General features: G+C 49.8%; 2 protein-coding genes across 3 annotated transcripts; one reads left to right on the top strand and one right to left on the bottom strand.

Annotated features, from left to right (window-relative positions):
* The first annotated feature begins 1236 nt into the window (after positions 1-1236).
* VASP (vasodilator stimulated phosphoprotein) lies at positions 1237-17294 on the top strand. 2 transcript variants are annotated; one of them, XM_066581507.1, is made up of 12 exons: positions 1237-1482; positions 3545-3713; positions 6033-6201; positions 6304-6361; positions 6537-6574; positions 6901-7130; positions 7404-7534; positions 7701-7786; positions 8134-8179; positions 8266-8341; positions 10280-10337; positions 16690-17294. In XM_066581507.1, the coding sequence occupies exons 1-12, from the start codon at positions 1478-1480 to the stop codon at positions 16725-16727; spliced, it is 1104 nt and encodes a 367-aa protein (XP_066437604.1). In that variant the 5' UTR covers positions 1237-1477; the 3' UTR covers positions 16728-17294. The 2 variants fall into 2 exon arrangements, with proteins under 2 accessions (XP_066437604.1, XP_066437603.1); XM_066581506.1 differs by having other exon boundaries at positions 1238-1482; positions 7401-7534.
* Positions 17295-17341: 47 nt separating this feature from the next.
* OPA3 (outer mitochondrial membrane lipid metabolism regulator OPA3) lies at positions 17342-20974 on the bottom strand. Its single transcript, XM_066581508.1, has 2 exons — positions 20641-20974; positions 17342-17819 (listed from the first exon to the last, which is right to left on the bottom strand). The coding sequence occupies exons 1-2, from the start codon at positions 20780-20782 to the stop codon at positions 17509-17511; spliced, it is 453 nt and encodes a 150-aa protein (XP_066437605.1). The 5' UTR covers positions 20783-20974; the 3' UTR covers positions 17342-17508.
* Between the last annotated feature and the right edge of the window lie 216 nt (positions 20975-21190).

Raw genomic sequence — 21190 nt, 5'->3', positions numbered from 1 at the left:
AGGGGGTAGGGCTGTGATTACCTCATGATAGGCAGGCTCGCATACTGGTCGCATAACTGGTTGTAATAGATGATGTCACTGTAGTATAAGGTGTTCAGATCTCATGTCTGATTACATCATTATATCAGTGATGTCATCACCAGGAGGTGGGACTGTGACTACCTCTCAGACATGATATACAGGCCGGTTGTCAGCAGTAACAGATGATGTCACTGTAGTATAAGGTGTACAGATCTCATGTATGATCACATGTCATTATATCAGTGATGTCATCACCAGGGGGAGGGACTGTGACTACCTCATTATAAGCAGGCTGGTTGTCAGCAGTAATAAAAGGTGAGCCACTGGAAAGTAGCCACCCCTGATCCCAGCACCGCACTCTTATGAAAGCTGTCTAAAAAAACCTGCACTCAATCACTGAGCAGCTTTTATGTCTTTAGGCTGGGTTCACACAGGGCGGATTTGCTGCGGTTTTTCCGTTGCGGTTTTGCCACAGAAGAAATGCTTCTGTGGCAAAACCGCTTCAAAGGTTAATTTTGGCTTGCGGATTTTCCTGCAGATTTTCTTGCGGAGTTTTTTTCCGCAGCGTTTTTTACTTTTTGCCGCGTATTTTGGTGTGGATTTTGCTGCGTCCATAGAGGTCTATGGACAAAAAAGCGCTGCGGAAAAGACAGAAGAATGGATATGCTGCATCTTTGAAAACCGCGCCGCAGTTGCATTTCCGCACTGCGGCTGTGCGGAAGAAATCCGCCCTGTGAGAACAGCTTTTTTGCAAAACTCATTTGTGCTGCATTGCACTGCAAATGCAGCGATTTTGCCGAAGTGCAGATATGCAATGGCAATCCGCGGCAAAACCGCAGCAAATCTGCCCTGTGTGACCCCAGGCTTATACTACTAAAGTCTTATTAAGGCGTGTTCACATGTTGCGGAAACGCTGCAGTTTACATTTACTATTCAAGTGAAGGGGATTAGGGATAGGCTTAAGATTCTGCGCAGAACCCTTGCACTCCCAGATGTCTAGTAGAGGACCTGAGGTTGTTGAGGAAGACACATAGCAGCTATAGGGTGAGGACATATATATACTGCGGAAAAGGTGAGTCTCCTGTACATCACCTGCCAGGTGTCACCTCTACCCCCTCTGAGGACAGCAGCTCTGCTGTGGGGGAGGGTGCAAGTGGCGTCGCTGCTTTAAGTGGTGGGGCTGTGGCTTGTGGCCGCTTTAAGAGAAGGCTGAACCCAAAAGAGGAAGTGATAGAGAGGAAAGAAAGAGACAGATAAAGAGACAGACAGAGACATCTGTAGAGAGGGGTCCTGGGTGCAGCAGCTAGAGGCAGGCAGGGCAGGACCGCTTGGGCCCAGGGAGCTGACAGCAGGGGCCACTTCCTGCTATGCCCAGATAGCTGAGGGGGCAGAGGAGAGTCAGGGTGGGGGCAGCACAGGTGAGGGCACATTCCTGCCAGGAGGAGGCGTCGTCAACATGAGGTGAGAGACCTGTCCTGTCTGCTCTGTGACGTGTAACACGTATGTGTGTGCATATAGTCTACCGTGATGTGTGTGTGTGTATATACGGTACCCGCCTCCATTATATATACTGTACCCGTGTGGGTTGTACGCTGCTGGGCCCCAGCAGACAACCACTGATAGGTGACTAATGCTGATTATCAGGTGGCGCTAGTGAGGGGGATGTAATATAATATCAGGCAGTGCTTGATGCTGGAGGTAGATAGAATGGAGAAGTATAAGGATGGGAAGGACTCTGACAAGCGCTGAATTGTGATGAGTAGATGACTGGTATGTAGGGGTTAGTACCCACTAAATGTGCTCCAAGGAAGGACAACGGTGATGGACACCTGACTGGTCTGTCCCACAGAAGAGCGACTGAAGGACACATTACTGATAACACTACTGCCAGCGATGATAGGAGTCAGATCACACAGGACATCGCAGCCCGCTGGGTATGGGGGGAGCAACAGACCGGTCAGAGTGCCCATGTAACCCCCTCCCCATCCACTGCTGAAAGTGGGCCGTGAGACGGCCAGGTCTGATGGCTCACGTCTTCCATCATGTGGACGGCTGGGTGCGTCACTTACCTGGGGAGGAGATGGCACCAGGATGGGATGAAGACAAGCTGGCAGGGCATTGTGTGGACACGTACCACCTACCTTCCACTGTACAGACAAGTCTCCCTTCATGGAAGTGGGATTCTCTAATGGCAGCGCCCACACCAGGGTAATGTGCCTGGCCGCGCTGCAGAAACTGCCCAGGAACAGGACAGAAGGTGACAATGTCTCCTCCCAGACCTCATCGAGAGCAGAGGCCACACCAAGCAACTTAGAGTGGCTCTCTCCGGCCATTCCATTGAAATAAATGGTGGTGTCACCGCTGGTTCATTCATTCATGGATAGTTGGGACCCTGTTCTTGGGATCAGTGGGGTCCCAGGAGTCGGACTCCACCAATTCAATACTTATCCTGTGCCCATTGGGTAGGGACACATTCTTCTCCAGGGACATCTCGAGTGATCTGCTGCTGTTGTGTTAGGTCTGCTACTCCAGGACACTTCAGAGGTCTTGTGGAGTCTGGGTCTGATGGGTCAGAGCATATGGGGACCTACACACTATTGGGCAGGGGGTGTTGATGTTATGGCTGGTCAGTACCTAAAGTGTGTGTGTGTGTGTGTGTGTGTGTGTGTGTGTGTGTGTGTGTGTTATCGAAAATATACACCCTCTCTATATATACCCATACATAATCTTTAGGTACTGACCAACCATAACATTAACATATGTATCCGTCCCCTGGCTGGCTATGACCTCACACCCTCTGTATGTATTGGATGGTGGTGACATCACTCTGTATATTTTTCCTGAATGGCAGTGAGCTCACGCTGTACATCACCTGGATGGTGGTGACATCACACCCTCTGTATAGATTACCTGAGTGCCAGTTGGATAAAAAGTGACACTTAATATTTACTTTTGTCGACGGAGCTCTTGGCTCACGCCTGTTGCTTCCTCTGTCCCTCCCCCTTCTCAGTTATTGTGGTAGCTCCCGTCAGCTTGTTGTAGCCTTATATGGCCAAAACCACAACACACAGCGGGGGGAGAAGGGGGGAGACAGGGAAAACCACATTTTTATTTTTGTTTGGTGTGTCTGACATTGCAGATGAAATGTGACCCGTCCTGAGCCCGGTGCAGCGTTATATCCACCATTATTTCCACAGAATGGAGTGCCTACTCCTGTCCGGAAGTCTCTTGTCCCATTATACTCGCCTATTAGTTATAGGCTCCAGTTATCATATGAGCCAGCGCAGTTATAATGTTTTACACTATAGCATGTGATGTCATCACTTCATGTGTGATGTCAGCACAGCGCCTCGTCAGCTTCTGTTCGTGTTTCTATGTATCTCAACTGTCAGCTCTTGTAGTGCCTCCTCCCTGGACACCGGTCATCTGTACAGAATGGTGTAAAGCAATGGCTCTACTCTAGATCCTTGGAGTTGTAGTGCAACTCACTGGTGATATGTCATCCTCTTCCTCTTTTCTACAGTGAGACAGCGGTGATCACGTCCCGAGCCACCGTCATGGTGTATGATGATGCCAGTAAGAAGTGGATCAATGCTGGGACTGGCCCTGTTGGACACAGCCGAGTCCAGCTGTACTACAGTCCTGGGTCACAGTCCTACCGCGTGGTGGGGAGGAAGTCGTCTGATCAACAGGTACGTCCTTGGTGTATAGAATCCAAGTATCGTGTATGTACATGGAACAGACCTTTTATTAGAGCCCCAGCCCTCTCAAAATTGGCGCTTCCCTGTATGAAAATTCTCCCCATAACCCCCGGAGTACAGCATAAAATCACGTGACAAGTTTTCTGTGGATCAGTTTCAGTGTGAATCCACATTAGATGGAAAAATCCAGCGATCGGAGTAACTTCCAACAGGGCTAGACTAGCCAGGGCCTCACTGCCAACCACGTAGGGCTTTCTTGTGTAACGGTGTGGAGAATATACAGAGAATGTCAATAGTGAGCAAAAAACATCCAGTGATAGGGGATCCTGTGATCGGAAACAAATCATCACCAAAAGGCGTCAGAGGAGGATGTCAGGAATCGTTCTGATCAACAAGTATTGCACAGTCAGCCAAATACAACGCTGGTGCTCCAACTAACGTGTCAGAACGCAAAACTCGCCATTGTTTAGTAGGGATGGACTATAACGGCAGGCGACCAATTCCTGCGCCATTGTGTCTAAGAGAAACGTGTGATACTCCATTGGGTAAAAGAGCACAAAACTTGTATCACTGCGCAGTGGACAAACGTCCCCTGGTCAGATGGATCCAGATTTCTGTTGCTCCGTGCTGATGGGAGGTCGGAATTTAATGCAAACAGCATGAATTGATGAAACCTTCTTGTCTGCTGATCAGAACATGTCAGCACCGCCATCTAATGGTGACAACTACAAGAAGCTACCTGTCCACAGCGGCCTATATTTCTGCAGGACTATGTCATCACCAAGTGGGATCTACGCCATGATGACTTGCTGTGGCTCTCAAGTCGAAAGGAGACCCAACGCATTATTACATGGGTGCTCTAATAAAGGGATCATCCGGTATATGTCATGTATATATTAAGGAATGATAACGTCCTAATAATCTCTTGGTTCTGGGCACATCTGTTGCTGGTAGACGAACAGCCGGGAGGTCTTTGTTCTCTGGGGGGTCTGTTTCAGCGTTCTCCACCTCTGAGATTCTGTTGGGACTTAAAACTCTCTTAGAAATGAAAGATGACGAGTTCTGTCCACACATTCTCTTTTTAAAAGTGCAGCACTTTCGTTCGATCGTGTAAAACGCGAGAGCGCCACCGTGTGATGGCTCTCGCAGCAGGGGGCGCCACCGTGTGACGGCTCTCGCAGCAGGGGGCTCCTGTTGTGTCCAGTCACAAGGGTCCTTACTCTCACAAGACAGCTTTCACTTGATTCTTTTCTGAATGTGGAGCAATCATCCTAATAGGAACGGCCCCACGCTGGAACCTATGGACCTAACTTGCCCAAGATGGAAAACTATCCAAAGCAGGACAAGACACAGTTCACACCAGGGATTGCATGCAACACAGAACACAGCTGTTCATACACCATGCCCGGCCACCAGCACAGACCCAACAGAACACGTCACTGTACACACACAGAGAACAACATGCAAAAAAGCAAAACCCCAGGGTGAAGGGAAACCAGCATCTTCTATCCAGAGGGGCTGGTATATATGAGCAGCAGACCAGTGGGGATTGGCTGGCTGGAGAAATCCACACCCAGGCAGCTCAATAATCCCACACTTGTGAAGCTGTGGTCCTGGAAACCCGTAGAACAACAGGTTCCAGGAGCACAACCTAACAGCTTCATGGTGTGAGGGCTCTGACAGTAGAAGTGACCATTAAGCTGGCCACACATATATGTGATTATCTGGGTATGTGTTGCAGTGCCACTCCTGCCTTAGTTGTGTCCTTCTTTCGCTTAGGTAGTTGTGGTGTAGATACAGGAAGGACGTGTTGTAACGTGTGTAACGATTGTGCAGCAGAACTGCAGAGAGAAGATTTCTATTGCTTCAACCATGTATGTAAAGGTTGAGTTATTGGGCCCCCTGTCCCACAGTGCAGTCATGTGATATCTTAGCCCTCGAGTTGCGTTGCTTCCCAAGAGAGAGGCCACAGGGGCCAATCTGTGCGGGGTGATTTCTGTATGAAGCTATGAGTCATATACCGGCCCCCAGTTCATTTCCTTGTGGTGTGACGGTGCTGCTATTCTGCCACCTTATGGTTAAGAGTATCCGCTGTGCTGGTCTCTCGTGATTGTTGCAGCCTCAGTCCTAGACAATGCTTGTTGAATCTTCTTCAGCTTTCTTTTCAATGTGGAGAAACTATCGTGGCGCTGACACATGTGAACAACTTTGCTGTATAACTATGTGGGAGGAAACTGAACCCGATCAATTCAGAAGGGGCGGGCACCTTGTGTGATATATCTGTTTATTCATATCTTTCATCTTCTGTAGGTCGTACTTAACTGCCCCCTGGTACGAGGACTAAAGTACAACCAGGCCACGCCCAACTTCCACCAGTGGAGGGACACGCGACAGGTGTGGGGACTGAACTTCAGCAGTAAGGAGGAGGCCGGACAGTTCGCTGCGGGGATCTTACAAGCTCTTGAGTGTCTGGACACTGGTAAGGTTCTGTCTGTATGCAGTGTAGGCCCAACGCCCCCTGCCCCGGTCATGTGACCAGATGTGTTCACCATCGGGTCTGTCACTGGTCTCTTCTCCACAGGTGTTCCCTGGCCCAGTCAGAATGGACCCAAAGTGGAAGAGCAGGAGCCTCCACGAAGGTAAGTGTTGGCAGCTCCAACATGGCCCACACATGCTGCCCTATCTGACACCGCTGAATTGCCTTATAAGGGGTGCAGTTGGTAAGGTCGGCGCCGGGTAGAGGGAATAGTGCAGTTTGTGGGCCGATCGGTTTTGAGTCTTACTATAAGTAACTGCCATGTCCTCTGTCCACAGGCTGCAGCCAGAACTGGAGCACAGAGTCCAAAGTCCAGGTGAGGGGTCTAACTGGGCAGAACACCTCTCACAGGCCCTAATGTTAAACTATACTGGGAGTAAATAAGTGAACCCGACTGCCTCCTTAAAAAATATTATCTTCAGCTGCTCCACATCTAGCAGTTAGAAATACTGCTGGTGTCTACTGTATGTTCCAATCTCCCCATCTTCCCGATGGTTGATGAGGGTCTTCCTCCTCTCTGACTTCACATTGAGTGGTTTGCTCTGTGTGCACTGTGGGTTTCAGACTCTACTGGGTTCAGGATGATATCCCTATAGGGGAGGGGGGTACAATGGCTGACACTCACCATCACTTTTCTTCTAGTTACTCCAGTCACTCCGGCATCAGCTGGACCTGCTCCACCAGGACCTCCACCACCACCAGGACCACCGCCTGGGGGTCCACCAGCTCCACCGCCTGGGGGTCCACCAGCTCCGCCAGGGAGTGGACCTCCCCCTGCTCCCCCTCTACCTTCAGGAGGAGGAGGAGGTGTGGCAAGCAATGGTGGCCTGGCAGCTGCATTAGCTGCAGCTAAGCTGAAAAAAGTGTCAAAGGTAAGAAGTGATGGGAAAAGTTGGGCAGGTGGGTGAAAGAGGAGGTGGGGAAGGTGGGCAGAGATAGATTAATTGGGAGGAGAAAAATAAGAGATGGAGCGGTATGTGGGTAATTTGAGGGATAAGCAGGTAAGGGGGCTGCAGATGAGGTGAAGGGAAGGAGCTGCAGTTTCGGAGGCAACAGGTGGGCCAGGATACTATAAATAAGGGGGTTCTAGCATTTTGCTAACGGCAGGTTTAATTGGTGACCGTTCATTTCTCTCTGTACAGCAGGATGAGTCAGTCAATAGTGGAGGGCCAGCCAAGCCAGATATCAGCCGGACCAGTGGAGGAGCATCGACCGGGGGTGGAGGAGGAGGTGGTGGAGGACTCATGCAGGAGATGAATCAAATGCTGGCCCGAAGGTAACTACTGCCGCTATGGGGCCACATCCTGTCACATACATCCCCACTATCCCTGAACTTCTTGGGGGGGGGGGGGGGGGGTTTATTAATTAATTTGATGGATCATACATTGTTATTCGGCTCTGCCGAACGCTGGTCTCATTTATCTCCCGGCTTCTCTACATAGGAAAAAGATGACACAACAGGGTGAACGCCCAGCCCCCACCACCACGCAGGATGATAATGACATCGGCAGTGGGCGGAGCCAGGCTGGTAAGTTATATTAGTATGTATTTGTAATGTCTGCTTCATCATGCTGCAGTTGCAGGTAGTGGCATCACTCCAGAAAAACTTGACTGCCTCTCAGACGTGATATACAGGCTGGTTGTCAGCAGTAGTAGATGATGTTACTGTAGTATAAGGTGTGTGGATCTCATGTCTTATCACATATTCTTTATATCAGTGATGTCATCACCAGGGGGTGGGTCTGTGACTACTTCTCAGATATGATATAAGTGTTGGTTGTCAGCAGTATGTGGGGGAGGGGCTGTGACTTTTCTCAGCTGGTCATGTATTTCTTGTGATTATTTTTTTTTCATCTCTCACGTTTCAACTTATAGAACCGGCCCGTCGCCCTTGGGACAGAGCAAGCACCACACTGCCGAGGTCAGTTTGCGCATGTGAGGGGTTAATGGAACCTGACTTTTTTTTTTTTTTTCCTTCGCACTATAACCGTTCTCTGTTCTCTGTAGGATGAAGTCCACAGTCAGCAGCCCAGAAGTGGCCCCGAGCTCTGATGAATCTGACCCAATGGAGAGGATTAAGCAGGTAACGCCACCTTGTCTCCGTTTTCTCTCTTGGTTGAGGGGTGATCATAATCCAGAAGACCCAGTGATGGGGTCCTTTTATCCCCACAACTGTGGATTCTACTTCTACATGGAGTGAAGGGATTGGAGATTGTGGTTTGTTTGAGTATGCCAATCAGCCAGAACATTAAAAGCACAGATTGGTGAAGTTAATATTGATTATCTGGTGCCGCTGGGGCGAATATATCATGGAGTGTATAGATTATTATGGGAACTATGAAGCAGTTCTTGATGTTGGAAGCAGGAACAATGGAGAAGTATAAGGATGGGAAGGACTATGACAAGCACCAAATTGTAATGTATAGACGACTGGTCAGAGTGTCTCCGGAACTGTTGGGATGTCCTGGTATGTAGTGGTTAGTACTCACCAAATGTGCTCCAAGGAAGGGCAATGGTGATGGACCCACGTCTGCCCGATCCCACAAAACGGTGACTGTAGGACAAATTGCTGAGAATGTAATATAACGTTCCTGCCAGTGATAGGAAGGAGTCGAATCAGACAGGACATCACAGCTCGCTGGGTATGGGGGCCACAGACCCGTCAGAGTGTCCATGTGACCCCCATCCACTGCTGAAAGTGCCTACAATGGTCCGGTAAGCATCAGAATTGGAGCATGGAGTGATGGAAGAAGGCACCTGGTCTGCTGAATCGTGTCTTCCATTATGTGGACAGTCGGGTGAGTCACTTACCTAGGAAAGAGATGGCAGCAGGAAGGGAGAAAGACAAGCAGTGTCATGGGCAATGGTCTGCTGGGTACTTGGGTCCTGGCATCTTGTGATGTGACGCATACCGCCTACCTAACAATGTACAAACAAGCCTCCCCCTTCATGGCAGCGCCCAGAGCAGGATAATGTGCCTGGCTGTAGGAACTGCTCAGGAACAAGACCAAGAGATAAAGGCGATGACTTCTCCCAGATCTCCTCCGCTCCATGGAGGCCGCGACGAGCAACTTACTGGGTGTCCCATGAAGAGAGTACGAGCACTTGGTGCTCTCCCATAATCTGATTAAAATAAATGCTGGCATCACAACTGTTACATTGATTTGGGGACAGTCAGACCCCTGTTCTTGACATCGGTGGGGGACCCAGGGCTCAGACCCCACCAATGTAACACTTATCTTGTGCCCTTTGGATAGGGAATGTTATGGGAGAACTGCTTTAAGGCATCTGATGCTAATGTATACGGATACCGCAGGACACTTCCGAGGTCTTGTGGAGTCCGGGCCCTGAGGATTTAGACAGGAAAGCTCACAGTATTAGGGGTTTAATGTTGTGGCTGATCAGTGTGTATATATGGTTAGTGAAGTTACACTCCCCAACTCGGAGGTACCTGGAGGCCGTTCTTCTGCTCCAAATGAGACAAGATTCATACAACGGCAGCTTCAGACGATGTGCTCGCCATTCATGGAAAACAAGTCCCGATAGGCGTCGCTGCAGCAGAGAAGGTCTACCGTGTCACATCGGAAGGACATGTTGTAGCGATTAAAGCTCCCTGCGTTCAACTGTGAAAAACATGGGATTTGCAAATGGAGAGAGTTTTTGGAAACCAAGGGGGCATACTAAACACTTGTAGCGGGATTTGCTACAGTGCCACTTAGTAAAAAGTCTTGATAGATTTTTTTTTTTCTCATAAAGGGTGAGCGCATCATCAAAAGTGGCTGCGTTTAAAGTTCACCCTCAGGGAGTTTGTTGCTAATCCTGTATAGTACATCGCTGGGCTGTATCTCACTTCTGTCCTGCTTCCAACCACATCTGGAATGCAGCTTACGTTGCTGGGATGAGTATATTGTGGACGTCCTGTCCCTGCACTGTTTTGGCAGTCATGTGATCATTTAGAACCAGTTAGTTCTGTGGCACCCCCTGCTGACTGTCTTATAACAATGTCTGTCTGTTCCCACAGGAATTATTGGAAGAAATGAGGAAGGAGTTGCAGAAAGTCAAGGAGGAGATCATAGAAGGTGAGTCGTCCTGTAAGACCTGATCTGTCAGCTCCTCCCACTGTGCAGGTGCCTGTCTCTTTAAATACCACATCCATGTATCCTGGGCACCTTCATATGGCCATATCAGACATGATTTCCGGTGTCACGGTCCGCAGTTCTTGTTTCTTTTTTGGGTACTTTTTGGCGAAAACAAAACCACATCCTCGAAAAGGGAAACCACAGAAGTGTCTCCACACATCAGCAGACACATTGTACTCTATTCATAGCCAAAGCCGTGTCTACATTCCTGCTGCTATTGTAGAGAGATTCTATAATGCTGCATGGGCTAGGGTTAACATGACATTACCACGATGCACCACAGCGAAGCCTCTCCTGTACGGCCAATGAGCGCACACGAAAACAGGACTGGCAGAATAATGACTGCAGCTCTGGATGTAACTGGAGTGGAAGACCTGAGATATATGGTAATGTACTACAGAACTGTGTGTCACCTGCTGCCTTTGTAAGGGGCTGTATTAGTCCAGATATTAACCCTTTGGGCTCATGCCTCATGCGGTGGGAGTAAACAAAAAGTTCCCGCTTGTAATCATGGTCTCTATTAATGGAGACCTCTGCTGCGGTAAAAATGCGGTGAAATGGAACATGTTGCAATTTTATTTTTTTCCCCTGAAGCAGAAATGCATGGCAGAATCACGCATGTGAGCATTGACAGGCAGAAAAAAGAGATTATACCTACCCGATAATCGGGTTTCCAGGAGTCTCCACGACAGCACCACCTGAGATAGCCTCCTCCTGATAGGACAGGAACACACCGAGAGGTTAAAAGCTCCCCCCTTCCTCAGTGGATTCTAACGAATTGCCGGGGTAGGAGCTTAACTTAAAGGGGTTGTCCCGCGGCAGCAAGTGGGTCTATACACTTCTGTATGGCCATATTAATGCACTTTGTAATATACATTGTGCATTAATTATGAGCCATACAGAAGTTATAAAAAGTTTTTTACTTACCTGCTCCGTTGCTAGCGTCCTCGTCTCCATGGTGCCGACTAATTTTCGCCCTCCGATGGCCAAATTAGCCGCGCTTGCGCAGTCCTGGTCTTCTGCTCTCTTCAATGGAGCCGCTCGTGCAGAATGCAGGCTCCGTGTAGCTCCGCCCCGTCACGTGCCGATTCCAGCCAATCAGGAGGCTGGAATCGGCAATGGACCGCACAGAAGAGCTGCGGTCCACGGAGGAAGAGGATTCCGGCGGCCATCTTCACAGGTAAGTATAGAAGTCACCGGAGCGCGGGGATTAAGGTAAGCGCTCCGGTAAGCTTTCTGTACGTCCCTGCATCGGGGTTGTCTCGTGCCGAACGGGGGGGGGGGGGGGGGGGGGGGGTTTGAAAAAAAAAAAAAACCCGTTTCGGCGCGGGACAACCCCTTTAAATCTTTACCTAACTTTTTTTTTTTTTTTTTTTATAAAGGGAAATTATAGTTTGTAGTTTTTCTAGTACCCCCCCCTCCCTATTTATTTATCTTCTTCGGGAGGGAATGTACGGGTGCTGTCGTGGAGACTCCTGGAAACCCGGTTGTCAGATAGGTATAATCTATTTTTTTTTTGTCCCAGTCGTCTCCACCACAGCACCACCTGAGACGTACCAACGAAATCTTTCTAGGGTGGGATTGCCGCCAAGAGGACCTTGCCGCCGAAGGCCATGTCCTCGTCCTGCTGCACTTTTACCCTATAGTGTTTAACGAAAGTGTGTTGCTTCTTCCACACTGCGGCCTTGCATATCTGCTCGACTGATGCTGAGCTATGCTCGGCCCAAGAAGATGCTACTCCCCTTGTAGAATGGGCTCTAAGAGCCGAGGGGGCTTCTTTCCCCAGGGCCCTATAGGATTCTGTAATGGCCAGGCGGATCCACCTGGCTATGGAGCTCTTTGCTGCTTTGTGCCCTTTGTTTGGGCCGAAGAACTGGACAAACAGATTATCATCCCGTCTCCAGTGGCTTGTGGTATCGCTATAGCTCAGGACTGCTCTCCTAACGTCCAGGCGGTTTAGGGCTCTTTCTCCCTCGTCTTTAGGTCTATTGAAAAATTAGGGGATTACTACATTTTGGGATCTATGAAAAGGAGACACTACCTTTTAGCATAAAGGCTGGGTCTGTTTTAAACACTAATTTTGTGTCCGTGATCTTAAGGACCGGATGGTGAATAGACAGGGCCTGCAGCTCGCTAACTCGTCTTGCTGAGGTGATGGCCACCAGGAAGGCTGTTTTAATTGTGAGCATTTTTATTGCTAGTGCTTCAATCGGTTCGAATGGTTCTGCTGACATCGCCTTCAGGACCCAATTAAGATTCCAGTCTGGACACATATTTGTGGGCCTAGGTCTTAACCTATCTGCTGCGGTCAGAAACCTGCTGATCCACCTATTCTCTGCGAACCTGGTGTCACATATAGCACTAAGGGCTGCAACCTGAACTCTCAAGGTACTTGGAGAGAGGCCCATCTCTAGGCCCTCCTGCAAAAATTCTAAGATTAAGGGGATGTCCGGGACAGAGTCCCGGGAATCCCTTCCCTGCTTCCATAAGGAAAACCTTTTCCAAACCTTCTGGTAGATAAGATTGGTTGTCTTTTTTTCCTGCTTGACATTAACGTCTCTGAGAACCCCCTTCCGCTTAGTGAGGATTCCTCAAGATCTAGGCTGTTAGGTGGAGTCTGTCTACGTCTGGGTGGTTCAGTGGCCCCTGTGTTAGTAGATCTGTCCGAGTTGGAAGGATGACTGGGTCCTGGATGCTCAAGGTTGTCAGAAGGCCGAACCAGCTTCTTTCGCCAGAAGGGGGTCACCAGGATCAGCGTGCATACTTGTGTTCTGAAATGCTGCAAGACCTTTGGAATCAGCGGTATTGGAGGGAAGGCGTACACAAGTCCCTCTCCCCAGTCCTGGCTTAGGGCGTCTATTGCTGTGGGACGGTCCCCTAGCCAGAGGGAGAAGAAGTTTCTCACTTTGGCATTCTCCCTGGTTGCGAATAGGTCTAATTGTGGGGGGCCCCGCCTGTTGGTCAGGGTTCTGAATGCCTGCTGGGAGAGAGACCATTCGCCTGGGTCTATCCGCCTTCTGCTCAGAAAATCCGCCCTTTGGTTCAGCACCCCTTTCAAATGTGTTGCCGAAATCGAGAGGACCCAGCCTTCTGCCCAGCGGAAGATCTTCCGCGAGATGCTTTGTAGAGCGGGAGACCTTATGCCCCCTGGTGCCGAATATGGGCGACCGCGGTGGTGTTGTCTGACAGGATCTTTATGTGTTGATTCTGTAATGAGTCCCCCAGCTGTTGTAGGACCCTCCAAACCGCCTGGAGTTCTCCGTAATTTCAGGACCTGTTTCTTATCTCCTGTGGCCACGGACCCTGAAGAAGCTGGCTTCCCACATGCGCTCCCTATCCCCAGGCACTTGCGTCTGTCGTAATGTGTGTGGCTGGGTTCTGTATCCAGTGGACCGCCTTCTGCAGATTCGCTGGGGATGTCCACCAGCGTAGGGATATTTTTACTGCGTTTTGGATGCACATTCTTGTCCCTAATGAGGACTGTCTTTTGTCCCAAACTGCAAGGACTGCGGTCTGCAGGGCTCTGGTGTGAGCCTGGGCCCATGCTACCCCTGGAATGCACGACGTCAGGCTTCCTAGGAGGGACATAGCTTCCCGAATCATGCATGACTGTCTCCGCAGGAAGGTTCTGACCAGCCGACTGACCTTCTGTACCTTTACCTCGGGGAGAAAGGAACATTGGGATTCCGAGTTGAGTGTTAGGCCTCCCTCACACAGGGCGTTTTATACAGCGTTTAGCGCTGCCTTTTCAGCCCAGCGCTAAACGCTGTACAACACTCCCATTCATTTCAATGGGGCTGCTCACACAGGGCTGAAAACGCAGCGCCTCCCAACGCTGCGCTTTGACAGCGATGCATGTTCTATTTTTGGCCGTTTTCAGCCCTGCGTCGCCCAATAAAATGAATGGGCAGCGGTTTTAGCACTGCTGAAAACGCGGCAACACTTGGTGCCGCGTTTTTGGCAGCGTTAACCGCTCGCCGATTATCGGGGTGAGGGCTTGCAATAGAAGCCCTGCCCCAAAAATCAGCCCCAGCTAGGCTAGGTAGAAAAAAAGAAAGCAATACTCAGCCGCTGCAGTCCGGGTCGCGGCCGCTGCTCTCTGTTGCTGATCCGGACTTCTCCAACACCCCCAAGTCTATTGCCGAAGGCCAGGTTTGAGAACCCCGTCTCCGGCAATACAGTGCTGTGATTGGTTGTCGGCGCTTGCTCGATGCCCAATCACAGCCCTTCCTTGGGCAGTCTCAGCCAATCAGAGCTTGCCGGCGCTGATTGGCTGAGACAGTCAATGAAGGGCTGTGATTGGTTGTCGGCGCTTGCTCGATGCCCAATCACAGCACTCTATTGCCGGAGCCGGGGTTCTCAAACCTGGCCTCTGGCAATAGACTTGGGAGTGCCGAGGAAGCCCGGATCAGCGGCAGAGATCAGCGGCCGCGACCCGGACTGCAGCGGCTAGGTGAGTATTGCTTTTTTTTCTTTTCAGCATTCTTGGCTGCGTTTTCAGCCGAGCTGAAAACGCAGCCAAAACGCTGGCATAGAGTATGCCAGCGCTGCTGAAACGGGGCGGAATCTGCAGCAAATGCAGCGTTGCAAAACGCTGCATTTCTGCAAACGCCCTGTGTGAGGGAGGCCTTATACCCAGGAATACCTTCTCTCTGCTGGGATCTAGGCTGGACTTTTCCCAGTTTATAATCCATCCTAGGAACTGGAGAAGTTCGAGCACTGTCGCCAGGTGTTCTGTCAGGAGTTCTCTGGACCCTGCTACGATCAAGATGTCGTCCAGATAGGGTATTATCAGGACTGACTTCTTCCTCAGGTAGGCGGCTACCTCTGCTATAATTTTGGTAAAAATTCGGGGCGCTGAAGAGATCCCAAAAGGCAGGCATCTGAACTGCTGGTGGATTATTTCTCCCCCCATATCCACTGCAAACCTCCAGTATCTCTGAGAATCCTCGTGGATCGGCACGTGGAAGTATGCGTCTTTTAGGTCTGTAGACGCCATCCAGCCCTTCAAGAGCCATAAGTTTATTTTTTCATTAACATCGGTGCTGGAAATCAGAGCCAGATTAGATTTTGGGTCAGTGCCACAATTACTTATTCCCTATCCATATGATAGATGATAAGTCTTACTCCTGAGACCCCCCCACATCTTGATAAATCGGGTGTCTCTATTCAGGTCCCTCCTCAATGTGGTGGGCGCATGAGCCCACAGGGAGAAGGAGAGAGGGACAAGAGACCCTGTTCTCAGTGGTAAGACTCTCACTGATCCTGTGGCTGGGTCAATTTTGGTACAACCGCTTAAACAGCCAGTATCTGCATCACTTACGGCTCCGCTGCAGGTGGGATTCAGCTTTTGTATATGGCTGGCACCTGTCATGTATGGTGCATATTCCCCCTTATATATGACATGCATGTACGTCACTGGTCATGTACCACAATCATACGAAGTCAGCGCTTAAATGGCACTTGGTTCTCCGGTATCCTTCAGACGTAGGATTCGTTCACATGTAGCAGAAATGCTGTGGATTGTCTGGATGGAAGATCCTTGGCTGAGGAGGCGGTAAGCTAAACCGCCAACTCCTTCACAGGCTGGGCTCAGATGGCCATAACTTGCTGTGTGCCCGCGGGAGACACGAGCGCGGCACGCAGTGACATTATGTACTTGCTCCCAATCGGTATGCATAATATGTGCAGAGATAAACATGCTATTTTTCTTAATGCACTTTTCATGCAATTTGTGTGAACGGCAATATGGCCACCTACGGCAGATTACTACAATGTATTCCGTGCGCAATACACAATACCGAACACTGGCATGTGAGCCTGGACAAAAGAGTGCAGGCCTGACCATTACCTCCGGTCTGTAGAAGCGGAGCTTCACTACTAAGCATGTGCAGATGTACAAATTCATCTCCGACGGATACTCTAATGGGGAGGGAAGGTAATAACTGGTCTTCCCGTGAGGTTGCCGCGGGCCAGTTTTCAGTGTTTTTGATAAATAGCAGTTTAGATAATACATATTTATAAGATATTTCACAAGTTTCCTAAATTCCTATGAAAGAAAATATACAACAAATTCTGCATTGAATTAATTCTACCCCATTTATAATTCGTTGTTGGTACATTTCTACGGACTCGGCCTTCGCAGCATTTACTGTATATCCGGTGGATTAGATTTCAACACATCCTGTCCACATGGCGCAGAACAGAAATCGGTCCCCCGGAATCCACTACCGGCAGATGGAGCCTGCTCCGTGTCTTCCCCCATCTTACATCCTGTCTCTTCTCTTTTCAGCCTTCATGCAGGAACTGCGCAGGACCAGCACCTCGTGATTTCGGTGACCACCTACTGTGATGTCTCAGGCTCTACCCACTGTGCTGCACGGCAGACTCTGCAATCATTCTCACGCTGGGGGCAACAGGTCCATCAATGAAGACCAATGGGCGACCTACACCCCACCCAACCCTGTACTGCTGCTGAGCCCATTGGCTCTTGAATGCTCCTCCCCTCTGTACTAACCCCCGCTCTGCACCCTCCCCTGAGCAGCTGCAGCTCCTCCCTCTCCCCCACCACTCTTCTGCCCCCGCACTCTGCCGAGTGTCTCTAAACGGGTTTGCAGAGGCTCCGGAGCTTCGATAGGATTTTATGGGATAATTAACGGGTTACTTTTTATTATTTTTAAATCATTTCAATTTTTGTACAATTTTGTAGCAGAATTAGCGGCTCTTTCTGGTGACGGATTCTCCTGATGGTAGGTTTAGGACGGTAGCGTCAGACACTGGAGGCATTCGGGGGATGCTCGTGCTTTGGACTATGTCGCGCTGATATCTTTATCTATATATATATGGGACTGTTTTTTTTGTAAGCAGTTTTCTAGAAATAAAACCCTTTGCCTATTGTGCGGTGTGTGGAGTGAGCGTGGCGCGGACGTCAGGACGCGGGCACAATACAGCAATGTCTCTTTATTTTCGTATATACACATTTCAGTAGTCAGGTGCTTCTCCCCGCACCCGAGTTGTCAATTGTCCCTCATTCAGTTCAGTGATTCTCACCGTAGCCGGAAATACGAGGTGGAAATCAGACAGGCAGTCGCTTCACCACAAGTGTGCAGCCTCACTTTGCCAGTTGCTGCCTCTCTGCGGCACGGGCGCGAGCATCCAGCTCCTCGGACAGGAGCCCAAGCCGTGCAATCTCTGCCTCCATGGAGTTCAGTCTGGCCTCCATCTCGTCCTCTTTCCGGCGGGAGTTGGTGGACTGCCGCGAGTACTCGGCTATCAAACAGGCTCCTCCGATTAAGAAGACTGTGGCTTCCCCTAGAAGCTCCGCACCCAGCTCCGCTGCTGCCTCCTCATTCATTGGCTTAATGGCAGCTCCCCGGAAGCCCATCATCCTCATCTTTGCTCGCATCTCCACCCAGTGGTACACTGTAAAGAGACAATATGGCTGTAAGAGGCGCTCTGCAGATCACAGGCGTGCCAAGAAGAGAAGACGGAGTAGAAAAACTAACTGAAATCTGATTGGCTGCTTAGACCAGATTTACACTATGAGACGCACAAATATGAACCCTACTCTTTTGAATGGGGTCATACACACGAGCGCTTTGCGATGCGGGGAAGAGAAGCGGCACGCCCTGTCTTTGGGAGTGTTCTCGCATTGCTTTTTCTTTTTTTTTTTTTTCCCCGCTGGGGTCGGCCTCAGCATCTCACCATGTACTTGGTGTATGCAAGCGTGAGGTCTCCCCATTGAAAAAGTAAGACACTCCACGATCCTCTGCTGCGGTGGAGGAGTGCTACTTCCCCAAAGTGATGCAAGGCAGTTTTGTTATAAACGCCTTGCTTCTGCAGGGAAATCGCATGTTGGCCCAATATTGCACTCGCCCGTGTGAAGTTGGCCTTAGGTGATCTGTTCTCATTACAAGCTGGATCTCCTAAGGGCTCAGTCACACGGGAGAATGTAGTTTCCAGTCCGTGAATATGCAGTATTTTCACGGACTGAAACAACACGTACTCTGTGTATCTGGTCTGCTTGTAATTTTTTTTTTTTTGCGCACATATTGATGGTTTTATATATGTGCAAAAAACCGCGAGCAGGTCCCACTGATTTAATGTGCCAACACGTAGTGAATATACATGTATCATCCGTATTCACTGAAGCGTTCCCATTGACAGCCATGCGCTATTTCAGTCTGTAATACGGACCAAACTTGAATATGAGATAACCGCAGGTCCGGATATCCCAATGCAAATCAATGGTGATGCAGCGAACCGTAATCCGTGTGTAAAACATACGCACGTAAAACAGCGCATATTTAGACCTGTGTGAACGAGCCGAAAGACCGGCGATTTCTTATATAGGGAAAGTATCAGCAGAAAATCCAACATCTTATTTTATCTACATGATGTTTCAAACTGAAGGCCCGCCGACCGAATCGCCCTCCATGTCATTTAATGTGGCCCACACCACGGTCCGGTTACAGAAGGATGACACAGCCAGCGCTTGGCAGAGGGTGCGGAGCCAGCACAAGCAGTGGGTGCCATGTTCAGCAACTCACAGGTGCTGGCACAGCGCTGCCAGTCCTCCCGGGCACCCTAGCTGCCCTCCAAAAGGTAGGAGCTAAACAGGTGGAAGGGGAGAAGCCCCATCATAGTGCAGAGAGCGCCAGAGGCGTGTTAGGGAGTTGTTACCTTTAGGGCTCATTCACACCAGGGGATGCAGTTTTGGTCTGTGATATGCGTAGCGGTTTAAGGCCTCGTGTCCACTAGCTAAATGGAATTGCGGATTTTGCCCATAGGGAATCATTGGCCATCCGCGGTCCATTAACTTGATTTTTGCACCCACGGATGGCTTTTTAAAAGAATTGCGTTTTTCACACGCGGGAGAAAAAACGTGTCATGCTCCATTCTGCCACAAATCGGCAACATTGCTATCACATTGATAGCAATGTCTACAGATATCTGCATGCAAAAAAAAAAAAAAACCATTTAAAGCAAATCCATTGCAGATTCTGCGCGGATTGTATTTTTCTAGTAGACATGAGGCCTAAGACAAACTCTGCGAATTCACTGCGTATTTGGATCTTGTGGGTTTTTTCACGTGCTCAAATAAAAAAGTCCCCTAGCTTTCGCCTGCGCTCGTGTGAACATACATGTATTTACTGCAAATTTACGCAATCCCATGAATTGAATTGGCAGTTTCAGCCTGTAAGATGGACCGAATAGGACATACTTTGATTTTTTCTCTCACACGGGTGAAAACCACATGTCCGAATACCCCAATGCAGAACAATGGTATTTCCGCTGTCTGGGTTACAGGCATAATACAAAGCACAAATACGCCGTATGAATGAGCCCTTACAAATGGCCCTGTGAAGGCAACCATAATGCTGATGTGGCCCCCGTAAAAAGTAGGGATGCACAAAAAAATCTCTATCTCATCAGTCCCAATGTAAGAGGGCGGGGTCATTCTCATAAGGGGTGGAGTCAGCAGCCACCTCGCTGGTGCCAGGCGTGGGATCCGCTGTCACGTCAGAATCAGGGGCCGGACCACAAGACGCCCTCGTCCAGGCGGCCGTATGATAAGCTGACAATCTCTGGTAAAATGCAGATCTGACAGCGAATCTGCGGGAACGCAATGTCTGCGAATACGGATGTGAATCAGACGTGTGAAAACTGAACCAGGTGAATCGCCTCATAGGCTACATTGGCTATCCGTGGAATACGCGAGACAAAGTGCGATAACGCCTATAGCCTGTGCCACACGAATGTGTTTGTGCGCACAAAGCGCAGCATTCGTTAACACAGATTCGCAGCGCGCTTCATTTTCCTGCACATTTGCACACAAAAAAAATGCACATATTAAACTTATTACATACACGTTAAATACATGTGTTGATCAGCATTGAAACTCGAGATCCAGCATTGCGGCTCGTATTGGCACAGTGCCGCTGCACACCGGACAGTAGAGCTCTGATATAGACGGGCAGTGTGGCGACATGGTTATAGGGGTGGTATAGCTGGGGACAGGGCACTATATAGATGGCTCTAACATTGTATCGCTCTTATAGGGGGCAGCGAACGGCCAGACCTGAAGACCCGTCACACCACCATGTGACCAGGGTGACCTCGAAGAGCATACGGTCGCCGCTTTAAGAAGCTGCTCTATGATTGGCTGGCGGAGGCCCCTCCCGAGCGCCCATTGGCCACCTCCCTGCACAGCCCAGTCATTACAGTTTCCGTGTATAATCACCTTGTGCCGGCGGCAGGCAGATGTAGGTACGGAAGAACTCGCTGCGCCGGGCTCCCGCTTTGATCCGGTTGGCGAGCGGCTTACTGATCTGCCGGATCCCCATGTACAGGAGCTTCGCGATGGGAAAAGCGCCCACCACCATCTTTAGTGGCGTCACGTACCGGAGCCCCGCCCCTGACACGTTCTTCCCGGCATTTAGTCCCGCCTCTTACTGTAGAGCCAATGGGAGAAAAAGGCGGGAACTGCGGATTGTTGGACACGTGACTCGTATTCGGGTTCAGTAGTGAGCGGCAGTGCCGCCCTCGATAGCCAGTGGCGCTACCTCAGAGCCGGTGCTGTTCTCTCGTCTCCACAGAGGCGGGCGGGCTGAGTGACGGCGCATCCCCGACCCACCGGAACAGTCACTTCCGGGTCACCTGAGGAAGACCCCTGAGAGGTCTGAAAGCTCTAGAATATCATGTATTTGTCAGCCATTAAAAGGTATCATTATTACAGGATTACTCATTCACACGAGCCCAATGTGATTGTATGTTACGTGCACAATATGGAG

The sequence above is a fragment of the Eleutherodactylus coqui genome, chromosome 10, assembly GCF_035609145.1.
Source record: "Eleutherodactylus coqui strain aEleCoq1 chromosome 10, aEleCoq1.hap1, whole genome shotgun sequence".
Lineage (NCBI taxonomy): Eukaryota > Metazoa > Chordata > Amphibia > Anura > Eleutherodactylidae > Eleutherodactylus > Eleutherodactylus coqui.
The sequence above is the reverse complement of the archived record's forward strand: the minus strand, read 5'-3'. Positions and strand labels throughout refer to the sequence as shown.

What these genes read in the sequence shown, in the direction of transcription:
- VASP (XM_066581506.1), top strand. An exon ending in GAGCAGGAGCCTCCACGAAG is followed by an intron (nt 6,362 to 6,536) that starts GTAAGTGTTGGC and finishes CTCTGTCCACAG; the next exon opens with GCTGCAGCCAGAACTGGAGC. An exon ending in GCAAGCACCACACTGCCGAG is followed by an intron (nt 8,180 to 8,265) that starts GTCAGTTTGCGC and finishes TGTTCTCTGTAG; the next exon opens with GATGAAGTCCACAGTCAGCA.
- OPA3 (XM_066581508.1), bottom strand. Translation starts at nt 20,782, where the DNA reads ATGGTGGTGGGCGCTTTTCCCATCGCGAAGCTCCTGTACATGGGGATC. An exon ending in CTGCCTGCCGCCGGCACAAG is followed by an intron (nt 17,820 to 20,640) that starts GTGATTATACAC and finishes GTCTCTTTACAG; the next exon opens with TGTACCACTGGGTGGAGATG.